The sequence below is a fragment of the Spermophilus citellus genome, assembly GCF_964194105.1.
Source record: "Spermophilus citellus genome assembly, chromosome: X".
NCBI lineage: Eukaryota > Metazoa > Chordata > Mammalia > Rodentia > Sciuridae > Spermophilus > Spermophilus citellus.
In genome coordinates this window covers 116577945-116590770 of record NC_138190.1, presented here as the reverse complement: position 1 = coordinate 116590770, position 12826 = coordinate 116577945, and the positions used below count along the sequence as shown (strand labels likewise).

General features: G+C 40.0%; 1 protein-coding gene across 1 annotated transcript; it reads right to left on the bottom strand.

Annotated features, from left to right (window-relative positions):
• Positions 1 to 4289: 4289 nt before the first annotated feature.
• On the bottom strand, positions 4290 to 12345 carry PGRMC1 (progesterone receptor membrane component 1). Its single transcript, XM_081278194.1, has 3 exons — positions 11921 to 12345; positions 8229 to 8384; positions 4290 to 5569 (listed from the first exon to the last, which is right to left on the bottom strand). The coding sequence occupies exons 1-3, from the start codon at positions 12246 to 12248 to the stop codon at positions 5466 to 5468; spliced, it is 588 nt and encodes a 195-aa protein (XP_081134320.1). The 5' UTR covers positions 12249 to 12345; the 3' UTR covers positions 4290 to 5465.
• Positions 12346 to 12826: the final 481 nt, after the last annotated feature.

Below are 12826 nucleotides of genomic sequence, written 5' to 3'. Positions count from 1 at the left end.
ATAATGGCACTTGGGAAGAGAAGATATGACAGTTCCATTTCAGGTTATGTAATTCTTTCACTCAGGGTTGGGTGACATCGGTTTGTAAAAAGTCACTGAATATCCCCAAACTGACTTTTATAAGACAGTAACAAGTGCCTCCTCAATCCTCAATTATGCCATGGAGTTAGGAAGAGTTAAGGGAAAAAAAAAAACATAGTTTTCTGGTTGTGGAAAAGTTGTATGTGTTCAGGATTTATAAACTCTATTTAACATAAAGAATTTATCTTTTTACCTACTCATTTTGGACTTCTTAAATATGTTTTAAAATTGAGACATTTTATAGATTATCTTAAAGATTTAAATCTTAGTGCAGCATATGTTCTATAGAAAGCTTGGCCAATGAATTCTGCCTTATGTTGGATTTAGGACCTCAGGGGCAGTAGATATCCTTTATTTTCCCAACAAAGCTATACCTGACCTGGCAATAGAAGATATCAGATTAGATACTGCCTGCACAGGAAAAAATGATTTTAATCCACAAAATCAGTGAAAGGCAACATTTTCATATTATAATTCATTTCAAACTATCTTAATTTGATATTCTGTAGAAAAGCACCAGCTAGTAGAAACAGGTAGGATGCCAGTCAGTGTGGTTGCAAAGAATGATGTTGCACAATGTGTGCCCATAACCTGCCTCTTGAGCAACCTGGTATCTGAAGTAGCTACAAAGTCTCATTTATCTAAAGAGCCACAAGTTTCATGGATCAATTTGTATTTTAATAATGATATGTTAGGACATGCAAAATTCAGAAGTGAACACACCATAGCAGATCATGTCTATTACTAATAATAACCAATGAGTAATTTGTTGGCTCTCATGCTCAATCCCACTTTTAAGCCAGTGACTCCACTATTAAAACTAGGTTTGGCTAATCAAATTTGAAAAAGTGCTCATGGGGCAAGTGCCTTTTCTCCTCTGAGGACTAGCAATGACTATTCATGTTCAAAGTGCTGTTGTCCAGAGTAGCCTTTTAAACATACTAACAGCTCATATTTTGTCAGACAACTTTGTTAACTAGGTTATTATCCACCTCCAATAAAAACCTGTCTCTTTATTTTTTCATATTTTATGTCATTGAAACAAAGAACTTTCTGAGTTTGTAATGGAAAATAGCTATTGGGGGAAAAAATCTCAAATTTTTCCATCATTTGATAATTTTTGTCTTTGCCCAGTTTTTAAGACATGGAAACAATTTACTGCTCAGCAAACAGATATAAAAAATAAATTGCTGAATATAGCATGTGCAATTTTTCTTTGTATAATAGAACTGGTGCTAATTCATTTCTACATGGTATTTTTGTCTTGTTTGGTTTGTTTGCTATATACCATCCTGGGACCTAGAAGAAAGTAAGAATACAGGTTTTATGTTGACTTTCTGAACAACCTGTATTTTTATAGCTTGTGGTAATGCATTCTAGATTTGAGTCAACCTTTTTGTGTAGCCTTAAATGAGAAAGACAACTTATCCTGTACTTTTCAATCAAGTGGCTTAGTAAAGAGTGAAATAGAACTGAAATTATTATAACCGTATTCTCTTAATTGATGTTATTCTTTGTTGTGCTGTTATTTAAGTGGTGCAAAGTATTTTCTCATATCCTTTTTCTATGTTGTATTAAATAAGGGCCTGAACTTTAAACTTTGTCTTTTTAAATAGGTATTTTCATGTTTTTCCTTGTATGTGCTGCTCATACTGCTGTAAGAAAGCTAAAAAATCTGTCATGTTTTTTGTTCAGTTTGAATTTCTCAGGTAGAAAGCCATGTAACTTGGTAATTTTGAAAATAGAACCAAATAAATGTATTTTTTATTTGTTGCAAACTGTTTAAAATGTTAATTTTTAAATAAATGTTGATAATTCCACTTTTGGGGGAAGTTTCTACCTGTAGAATACAGCATTGCACTAATGTTGCTCTTTTTCCTCATTTGCATTGTTAGAGAAATAGTGACACATTTAATTTTCATATATATTAAAAATAAAATTGTCATAGTGACTGTTGAGTCTTTGTTCATTTGCCACATATATTGGCTAGAATATTGAACACTCATAATTAACAGTTTGTCTGAAAACATAGTGACCAATTTTAATATTGTTTTTATGCCAGTTTTCCCTTTATGATGAGTTCATGGGAACTGTGTAGGGCTCATGGTACCAACAACCAGTATTGTTTTCATTTTGGATAAATCAAAATCATGTTTGATTTGTAATTATCCCTCCTTCAGTACACTTTTTATCAGTCCTATTAAAAGGTAGCAGAATTGAGTATGAAATTTCATCTTATCCCCTCAGCACTGGGTGGAAGTGTCAAAGTTTATACAATACAAAAAAAATAACTGGGTATGGGATGGGGAGTCTAGTAGAGAAGCTAGATTCCTGATAATCAGTCTTTGATCATTTAAGAGTTAACTATATTTGTACATGAAATACACAACAAACTGCCTTGAGGTATTATGTAATTAAGACAGACTGTACCTTCAACTCTGGGCACTTGTGTGGTTAAAAGAACTCTTCCTGAAACAGCAAGGAATAGTGGATGCTTGTTCTGGATAGCAAATTTGCATAAATTTGGCCCTCAGAGGTAAAGAGAATGTTACATTCTACAGAGAAGCCAGATAGGGAGATACAGAAAATTTAGCCAATGCTTGCTTTGAAACACAGATAAAGAAAACATGTAACTTATGCTCCTTGTAAACCACAGACATAGAAAATATGTAACCAATGCTGCTTGAGATCCAATTCTGCACTGAAAACAAAGTGTCTCTGCAGCTGGTTGGGTGACAGCAGGTGGGGAGCAAACAGAGGTTACCCAGATACCTGCCCTGCTGGATGTATGGAAGTGGTAACAATCACTGCTATCTTTTCTAGAATTACACATTTTTCTATACTATGGCATATATAGTATGGACTTGATAAAAGTTTTGCCTCAAAATCCTGCCTTATGGTAATATCTCTTGACATGTAATCAACACAATGTTGATTCAGCTCTGAATGCAGGGGAATCAGGATATTGGGATTGAAGTTTTAATGACATTCTAGATGTTTTCCTCTTGGCATCAGAAAAACCTGCTAAACTGTGTAAACAGAGAAGCCTAATCTACACATTTAAATGAGATTTAAGGGCTGGGGTTGTGCCTCAGGGGTAGAGTGCTCGCCTAGCATGTGCGAGGCCTTGGGTTCGATCCTCAGCACCACATAAAATAAGTAAATAAATAAATAAAAAAAATTGTGTCCAACTACAACTAAAAACTAAATATTTGTTTTTTTAAAATAAGACTTAAGGCTACAAAGGTGGCCTAACTTCTCTCCCTCCACAGTTTCTCCAAAGCAGAAGGTGCAGTAAGGCACTTGACATAAAATAAGCATTTGAATATTTCTTGGATAAAATAGTGTGGGGAAAAAAAGCACATTTTAAAAATATTCATGCACTGTTGCAGTTAAAAACATTACTCCTTAATAAACCTGCTACAGACTTCAGTTAAGAAAGTTCTGACTCTGGGGCTGGGGATGTGGCTCAAGCTGTAGTGTGCTTGCCTGGCATGCGTGCGGCCCAGGTTCGATCATCAGCACCACATATAAACAAAGTTGTTGTGTCTGCCGAGAACTAAAAAAGAAATAAATATTTAAAAAGTTCTCTCTCTCTCTCTCTTTAAAAAAAAAAAAAAGTTCTGACTCAAAAAACAATTCAATTTCTTTTTCTTTGGTACCTGGGATTGAATCCAGGGGTATTTAACCACTGAACAACATCCCCAGCTCCCCTCTTTTTAAATTTTGAAAGTTTCACTAAATTGCTGAGGGTGGCCTGGGACTTGTGATTCTCCTGCCTTAGCCTTCTGAGTCACTAGAATTACAGGTATGTGCCACCATCTCTGGCTCAATTCACAATTTCTTAAGAAGACAAGGTGATATTTGTAGTGGAAGGATTATACTTGCTTCTTTTGGAGCACAAATAAAAAATCTGCACTCAAAAGTGAAACTGAATTTTAAGCTAAAGTAAAATGACTAAATCTAGTTTCTTTCTTTTTTGGTGCTTAACCACTGAGCCACATCCCCAGTCCATTTTTGTTTCATTTGAGAGTCTTGCTGAGTTGCTTAGGGCCTTGCTAAATTGCTAAAGCTGGTTTTGAACTTGCAATCCTCCTGCCTCAGCCTCCCAAACTGCTGGGAGTATAAGCATGGGCCACCACACCCAGCTCTCAATCTAGTTTCTTAGAATAAGTTTTTAAAAAGTTAAAATGAGCCATCACACTATACAGGGTAAAACCATTTTATTAGCTGACCAAAGCACTTCATTTTGTTTTCTGATTTGAGGTAAAACCATTAAACACAGCTCACAAGAAAATACAATGACTATTTAACTACAATTACAAGAGTTTGAAACCTTACTAGTTGTTCATATAATACTTTTACAAATTCTTACAACTGTAGAGTCTACTTAAGCTAGGTTTAGTGTTAACCAAAAGAGTACTATCTGAGACCTAGATACTTGACTACTACTTTTGCGGTGGCTAGATTTGTAACAACCGAAGGATAACTGTTATTATCTCATGAATACATTTTACTTTAAAAACCACATGGCTAGTGACATGTACTGCTTCTTCATTCTTCAGGACTATGATGAAGACTCTAAGGAGAGCACCCACCTGCTCCTGGTCCGTATACCCCTCTCACATTGAACATTTTATCAAATAAACAAATAACCATTGCCATGTCATGAACATGGGGACCAGGAGGCCAGCTTTACAATCTTCTTCATGCATTTAGATTTTTCCCCCCTAAAGCTATCTTTTGAATGTTCAGATCCTGTTTTAATCCTAACTGTAGGTTACTATGTTTGTGAAGGTGTCTGTGTGTCCCTGCAGTCCAGAAACATGGTGAATCTTCCTGAATGAGCCCTGTGAGGGAGGTGTTGAGATATCACTTTGTTACTGGATGGCTCTCTTTAATTAATACCCAAACCTTTGGAACACTGCAGATTTGCTTTAGAGGTAGATAAAACAGAAATCATGCAGTTAAGTCAATTGAGTAAAAGGGATTTGTTGTCTTTAGAGAACATGACTAAAAGTTAATCCTTTGTTCTTGGTACACATGTAACATTTTTACCTGTTTGGGGAGGTACCTACGTCTTACCTGACTCTCAGGAAAACCAAATCTAAATTCAGCTTGTGCTAACTACAGATAGAAGAAAAACAGCATTAACATTTGTATTATACCACTGTGGTTCATTTTCTGGATTTGTGACACATAAACACATCATGCATTCAAAGACAGAAATTAGTTTTATCAGTGTCACCAGTGATGTTAATTTAAAAATTTACAGCAAGTTCAAAACTTTTCTAAATTTTGAAATCACCATGTTTTAAAGACAGAATGGAATGTTACAAATGATTCTGCAAAATACAAAAATAGATATGCTTCCACTGAATGCTTTAATCATTTTTGCGAGCATTCTCATCTTTTGGTTCTTCATCATCTGAGTACACAGTGGGTTCCTCCCCCTCCTTCAGCAGTTTCCCCACGTGATGATATTTGACTGGTAGTAGAGAAGAAAATGCAGATGGTCATTTACATGCTTCATAAAAAAATTTACTACATTTCCTTTTAAAATATTAAGGGCCTATAACATACTCAGCAACATATTAGCTTCCGTGAAGGATACAAAAGTAATTTATACCACAGTCCTTGCCAACAGGGAATTAGAGTTTTGTTTAAAAGACAGAAGTATGAAACAGGTAGCTATGTCTGACAATGAACATGCAAAGTAATGTCAAAATGAATTGTGTGTGTAGGGAGTATTTAGAAGAATAAGACCTCATCCATGAGTCAGTCAGAAGGGTTGCAGAGCACTTTCATGCTTTGGAGAATGTGGAGAAGGATTTGGTGAGAGAGTTCCAGAAAATGAAAACATTATGTTCAAAGGCATACAGGTAAGCCTGGACATATCTGGAAGGCAATAAAGAGACCAAGTTGCCAGGAGAAGAATTGACATTTGGAAGTAGTAGGAGATAAGGTTGGCCAAACAGTGTGGGGAAATATTATGAAATCCCTTAAGAAGCCAGCCCAAGGAATGTGAACTTAACCTATACGTGGCAAAGGGCATTGAAGGTTCATGAGTAAAGGAATGACATGGCAAAATAGCATTTGGCAACAACATCACTGATACAGAGCAGATTTCAATAAGAGCATCCAAGGAGCAGGGAGACCAGCATGTGAAGGGACCAGAGCCAGGAATAGGGTGGTATCCATAGGAATGGAAAGGAAAGGATATGAGATACTCTGAAAGAAAACAGGAAACATGAGTTAATGGAGTGAAAACTAAATAGCCCATGGACCAAAATGGGGACTCTGTAGAGGGAGCCACTCTGGTGGGGCACAAAACAGGAGATTGTGGGGCGCTGCAGTACAGGCAGGAAGCAGGTCCCTGAAAATCTTTGCAGTGTATAGGGGTGACAACATATCAGAAGTTTATTGGACAGTTAAAGGAAAGAATAATGGTTTAGTAGATATACAGGATAGCAGGAGAGAATTTTTTTTTCTCCAGCATGAAGAAAAACCTATGAGTAGATAAATGAAGTGGTAAAGGAGCCAGGAGAGGACTGGAGATGTTGGAGACAAAAGATTTTTGAGGGCAAACTAGAGTCAACAAACTACAACATTATTGCAGTCAAATAAATATAGGGTTAATTACCTCAATGTCAGAAGCCAAAAGGCCCAAATCTCTTTTGGAATATGGGTAGGAATGAGAGGAGTAACCAACCTGTCTAACCAGGTAACTAGAGCTGCTTTTGTGTGAAATAATCATTGGGAACAATTAGAACTTCCCTATTTGAACATAGCATAAAGGTCCCTGGGGTGTTCGGGACTGTGCAAGACAAATAAAAGGCAGGTGGCACCTGGGAAACCTGCCTTAAGGGGGAAATCTACACTAGCTTTGAGTGTAGCTGAGATGTTACAACAGTATTTGAGGTTCATCTCAGTTTAAGGGGAAAAATCATTTGTCTCCCATTGATAAAGGTAAGCCCTAGAAAACAGAACATTAGTTGTTCATATACATACTTTTATAAATTATTACAACTGTAGAGTCTACTTAAGGTAGGTTTAGTGGTAACCAAAAGTTATAAATTATTCCTTATTATTTTCATATAGAAGACTTTTATCAATATGAAGGCATCCTTGGGATGCAATTTGTGACTATGTTAGGTAGCTGGATTATGTTTTCAAAGTAAAGATATTTGCCTCTAGATTTGAAAGCTATATGTGGTCTGCTTGAGATCCAAACTCAATGGTAGAGCTACATCTGGCTAATTATTAATCTAGAACTCTCTGTGAGGTCAGCATTATTTTCAAAGAAAATGGTTGGATATAGCCAAAAGAGCATGTAATATTTAACTGATTATAGAGAACAGCAAATAGAAAGCTACATTTTAATGAAAAATCTTTTCTCAAAGAAACAGTCATGGTCTTCACATACTTTTCATAAAATTTGGGAAACTTTATAATCAATTTGTGTCAGTAAAATATTGCTGTAGTAATAATTAAACCCTTGGGATTTAGGTCTGACAGAAGCCAATTCCTGAATTTTCAAAATTTGAATTTAACCCCTTCCCAAGACCTCAGCCCATAGCACAAGCCAGAAACAAGTGTCTCCTTTTTTCTTTCATTCTTTCTAAAAATGCAGACACCATTGTTGCTGGGCAGATTATAAGCACCATTTGTAGATGAGGCCTATAGTTAAGCTCAATTAGATTCAAAGAGAAGCTGTTTTGCAGAATACAAGTCTCCCATTCTTCAACAGAGATGTGGGCTGCTTTTAAACAGCAAGCTCTACAAGAGAGGGCTTATAAAAACCTCTCTTTCTATAGCCACGAGGGCCACTGTCCTTTCCCCTACATTCCCAAATCCTAGTGTAAAATCTATACAAACCTCTATGCAAAAATTTAAAAATAAAAAACCCCAGAAACCCAAGTTTCCATAGAGAAAAGCTAAAAATTGGTATGCAATCATTGCAGGTGACTCAGCACTGCTACAATTACTTCAAGCCATGAACTTGATCCCTCCAAGACTCAGGAGCCTATCAAAATGCACCCAAGCTTCAGGCTGCTTAGTAATAACTATTGTCCTGCCATGAATCCCCATTACTGGTAGAAATTTGATCCAGGCACAATTAAGGGGGGGAAAAAAAAACTGCTTACAAGTGAACTGAGAGTCCCAGTCACTCAGGGTCTCCTGCTGAGCAGGAGTGAGGTCAGAAAGGTCATCATACTCATCCTTCAGTGCTTCCTTATCCAGGCAAAATGTGGCAAGACCCCTGGATGCGTCTCTTCCGGCAAATACTCCATACGGTCCCTCTTTAAAAACAAAATTACCAAAGACCAATTCTTTATTAGATAATAAGTTTCTCTGCATTTTACAAACAAGAAAGTGGCTTCTTTACCCACCAACATAGAAAGCCCCGTTTTTGAATATCAAATTCCATTCAAAACATAAAGTGATATTGATACTTTAATAATTATGTAGGTAAAACTGAGACCTGTTGTCATGAAATTTATTAAATAACTAAATCAAAACACTTTACACTTTCAATATCCTGTGATTTGCAAATTGTTAATACAAAAGTCATTAAATGGTTACTTCAGGGGGTGGAGGTATTAGATAATGATCCAAGATAATACAGTCCACAGGTTAGAATTCAATTCAGGGACTTTGAACACGGCATCTGTTCTACTCTAGGCTATTGGGTTACGCCAGTGAGTTATGGTTTCTTAAGGTGATAACTACTAATGTGTAAATGAAAACATTTTTTCAAAAATGTATCTGAAATATTTTAATAAGTCAAAATTATAGGTCTCTTTGGTTGTGAGACTCAATTAAACATTAACTGGTGTTATCTGTAGGAGAAATCATTTTATGAGTATCAGTGGTTCAGATACTCATATCCACATGTTACATAAGATTCACTGTCAATAAATAGATAACACAGAGATCAGCTTCATTATTCCATTTTTGGTGGACTTGAAGACTGTGAAAATACTAAAATTTTCATGGAAAAAAAGCAATCAATACCCCCAAAATAGTCCTGCAAAACTTAGAATGCCATTATTTATGATATTATACTGAACTTTTGTCCAAGAGCAGTGAATCATTCTGTAGGCATTTAAAGTGGATGTTTAAACTTAAATATTGCATAAATAAATGAAAAGGATCCAGTGTACTTTAAACAATGTCTTGTTTTCCCAAAAGTAGGCTAGATAGCAAATCTGAGGTTTAAAAGTTTGTAGGTAACCATTATGCCAAGTACTAGAATGAATCAAGTTTTGATATGGCCTGGTCATCTGAAATACAAATTAGATGAATTCTATGATCAACTTTTAAGTGCAATTAAGATTTCCCCAAAATGGGCTGGGGTTGTGGCTCATCGGTAGAACACTTGCCTAGCACATGCAAGTCCCTGGGTTTGATCCTCAGCACCACATAAAAATAAATAAATAAAAATAAAGGTATTGTGTCCAACTACAACTAAAAAATAAATATTAAAAAAAGATTTCCCCAAAATGATTATTAAAAACAGGCATCATTAAATGCTGCCATTTCCATGAAGGCAGGTAAAAAATATTCACATTTTTCGACAAACTAGTTGCTACCATTTCCACCTCTAATGCTTGAAATAGGCAAATTATATTGGCTTGGACCTCACCAGTTGAGAAAGTATGTTCATTAGATTGGTAGAGGGAGTCTTCACCTAACAAATCCCTTTGAATAACTGAACAAGGTCTAGCAGGAACATTAAAGAGTCTTGGAGAATACATATTGTTCACTATAATGTATATTCACTAGAAGTTTACAAACAGATATTTGTCTGTTTTTGCTCACTGCTATATTCCCAGCACCTACAACAGTGCCTTGCAGAGAGTAATAGGCATTTGAATGAATAAGTTTTAGGAATCCTTTGAAACATGAAGTATCATTTCCACCAGATGTTGTCATGTAGTCATGGGCCCACTCAATGATAGTAGAAGGTAGAGACTTAAAGATGTCACAATGGGCCTGGTAATTTTTGAGAGAAATTTCACTCCGAGAGATGCTTTGTACCAGGTCGCACAGCTGTTCAGTGACCTAACCAGGACTAGAGTGCAGGTTGCATGACTCCAGTTTTGTGTTCTGTGCACAGATCAACATTCAGAATGACTTTGCAAACTACAACCATATGATGATTCTCCATATGCATGTTTTGACTACTTTATGGTTTGACTTAGTAATTACAGGTATTAACATGAAGATGTTTATTGATAATGAACTACTATAATGACAATATAAGTGTGGTTTGCAAATTATTTTGCAGTTACATGTCTACAGAAAATAGATATTCTAAAATGTCTACGAAAAGAACTAAGTGGAACAGTTCCTTAAAAACCTTCACACATCTGATTCTGATTAGTTCAACTAGGCAATTAAAACAAAGGAATGGGTATAATGGGTTTAGTGTAGCCTACTGTTCCCCCTCTCAGACCAGTGTGGATGTGGACATACAGCCCCTCCCCCACCCAGTTCACTGTGTTTAGAGGAATCCATATTGGAGGACCTAAATGTTCTTGTTTCTTCTCTCCAAGTATTCCACAGTCAGGAGTTGCAAATCTGGTGGCTTCTCAAATTTGCCTATGGGAGCTTGTTAAAATGCAGATTCCTGGGCCTTTCCCAGACACTCATGTGTGCTTCTGGCCAATTAGGCCAGGAACCTGCACTTTCCTTCAAGTGCATCAGGTGATTCTGATAGGCAACCAGGTTTGGAAAAACCTCATCTCTAAGGATTCTTTCTAGACTGCCCCTCCAGAAGCTCAGCAGTCATCCACCCATCCATTCATCCTTTTGCCTCTGGTTGTTTTTTTTCTGAAATACCCCCACCCAGCCACCTTCATAGCCCTACCCCTTTTGTTTCTCAGAATTCTCCCATTTCTCTCTCCCTCAGAGGGGAGGGGTCTAATTATTTCTCTCCTACTACAGTCTAAATTCTGCATTACCTATCAGCTTACCAGGTTACCATCGTCCACCACATTCAGCCTCTATTCCTTCTTCAACCAGCTCCCTACCCTCTATGGGGCCTCCCTTGTTTGCCTTCCAGACTTTCCTGGTCAATCTATCACACACGGCACACGCGCACACACACATATCGAACACATGCCACGTTTCAAGCACACGCATGCACGTGCACACACACACCTGACAAACTACATACATTGAATACACACAAGGCAGAAGTGCGCGCGCCCGTGCGTGTGTGTGCGCGTGCGCGCGCGCGCACGCGCACACACACACCAGTCTCCGCCAAGCACAATGCTTCTACCTGCTGCTAATCCTCATCTCGGGCTTTCTTTCTCCCACACCCTTAACATTCCACCATGGCTACTCCTGGCGTCACTGGCCTTCACGTCTTCTCTAAATCTGGACTCCCTCCTCCTCGAGCACTCTCATTTCCTTTCTCAAACTGATACCAACCCCTCCTTCCAGGAACCTCCAAACCTGGTACCTTCGAAAACTCCCAACATCCTGCACTCAGGCATGTCCCCTTTGAGCCTTGTGGCCCCATTCCCCCTTCCCGGGCTTCAGAACCTCAGCCTTCTTCCTCCACTCCCATCCCAGTGCTGGCAGCGCAGGATGAGGATCTGCATCCCCCACTGGCCCGCAGACCCTCTAGTGCGCCCCTCGTCCCCCCCTGCCCAGGGAGCCGCCCTGCCACGACCGCCCGACTCTCCTCCAGCCCGCCCTCCCTGGCGCGTCGCCATTCCTCCCTCCCCTTAGGGGCGCCCCGCTCCCCCCTCCCCTCCAGGGCCTGGCCCCATGCTGGGCCCCCCTTCTTTTGTCTCCGCGCCCCCATCACTGGCCGCCGTACCCGGCCCGTAGAACTTGCGGCCTTTGGTCACGTCGAACACCTTGCCATTGATGGCCATGAGTATGCGCGGGTCCTGGACGCCGTCGAAACGCCTCAGCTCGGCAGGAGTGAAGTCGCGCCGCTTGAGGCGGGGCAGCGGGGGAGGCTCATCGTCGTCGCTATCGCTGCTGGCCCCGGGCTGGTCCCCGCGCACAATCTTGTAGAGCAGGAAGATGCAGAGGCCAAGCAGCAGCAGGTTGAGTGGCGACGTGAAAATCTCATGTAGCAGCCCGCCACCCTCCAGCTCGCTCGGGTCGGCGCCAGTCGCCACCACATCCTCGGCAGCCATGATCTCTGGAGCAAAGGTTGGGCCGGGTTAGGCACAGCTCCGGAACTCAATGCTTTCTCCTCCCTCTCTGCGAGCCTGTGGCGCGCCGGGCTCAGCGACGGACGCTGACTATTCAGGGGAGGAGGTGGGGCCAGGCGGGGAGGAGCCTCCCAGCTCTGCCTACCCCGTGGTCACCTAAACGCCCCGCCCTTGCTCTGTCCGGCCTGGTCACTGCTCAGGCCCCCCACGTAGTCACCGGTTTTTGGCTTGGTTCCCCTAGCTGGCCCCTGCCTCCCCTGCTACCCAGCAGAGCCTACCCTTCAGTTCTACCTGCGGGGCCCTTGTCCCAGCCTCACGCCACCCTTGCACCATCCTTTAGCTAACCGCCACAAGGCATGCAGCCCTCCTCCACACCCTTGGTTGCTACGCGCGGCACTCCTTAGCACCACCGGTTGCTCCACGCAGACCAACCGTCTGGAAGAGCCTCGGCTTTGCGGGACCCTTTTTTCAGGCCCCCTCCGCCACCTGATGCGTGCCCAAACTGGATTCCATTTCTCTTGCTTCTTGCTTCTCTCCTGCCTCCCTTTCCTTACCCTCTC

What these genes read in the sequence shown, in the direction of transcription:
- PGRMC1 (XM_081278194.1), bottom strand. Translation starts at nt 12,248, where the DNA reads ATGGCTGCCGAGGATGTGGTGGCGACTGGCGCCGACCCGAGCGAGCTG. An exon ending in CCGCAAGTTCTACGGGCCGG is followed by an intron (nt 8,385 to 11,920) that starts GTACGGCGGCCA and finishes TTGTTTTTAAAG; the next exon opens with AGGGACCGTATGGAGTATTT. An exon ending in CTGGGACTCTCAGTTCACTT is followed by an intron (nt 5,570 to 8,228) that starts GTAAGCAGTTTT and finishes CTCTACTACCAG; the next exon opens with TCAAATATCATCACGTGGGG.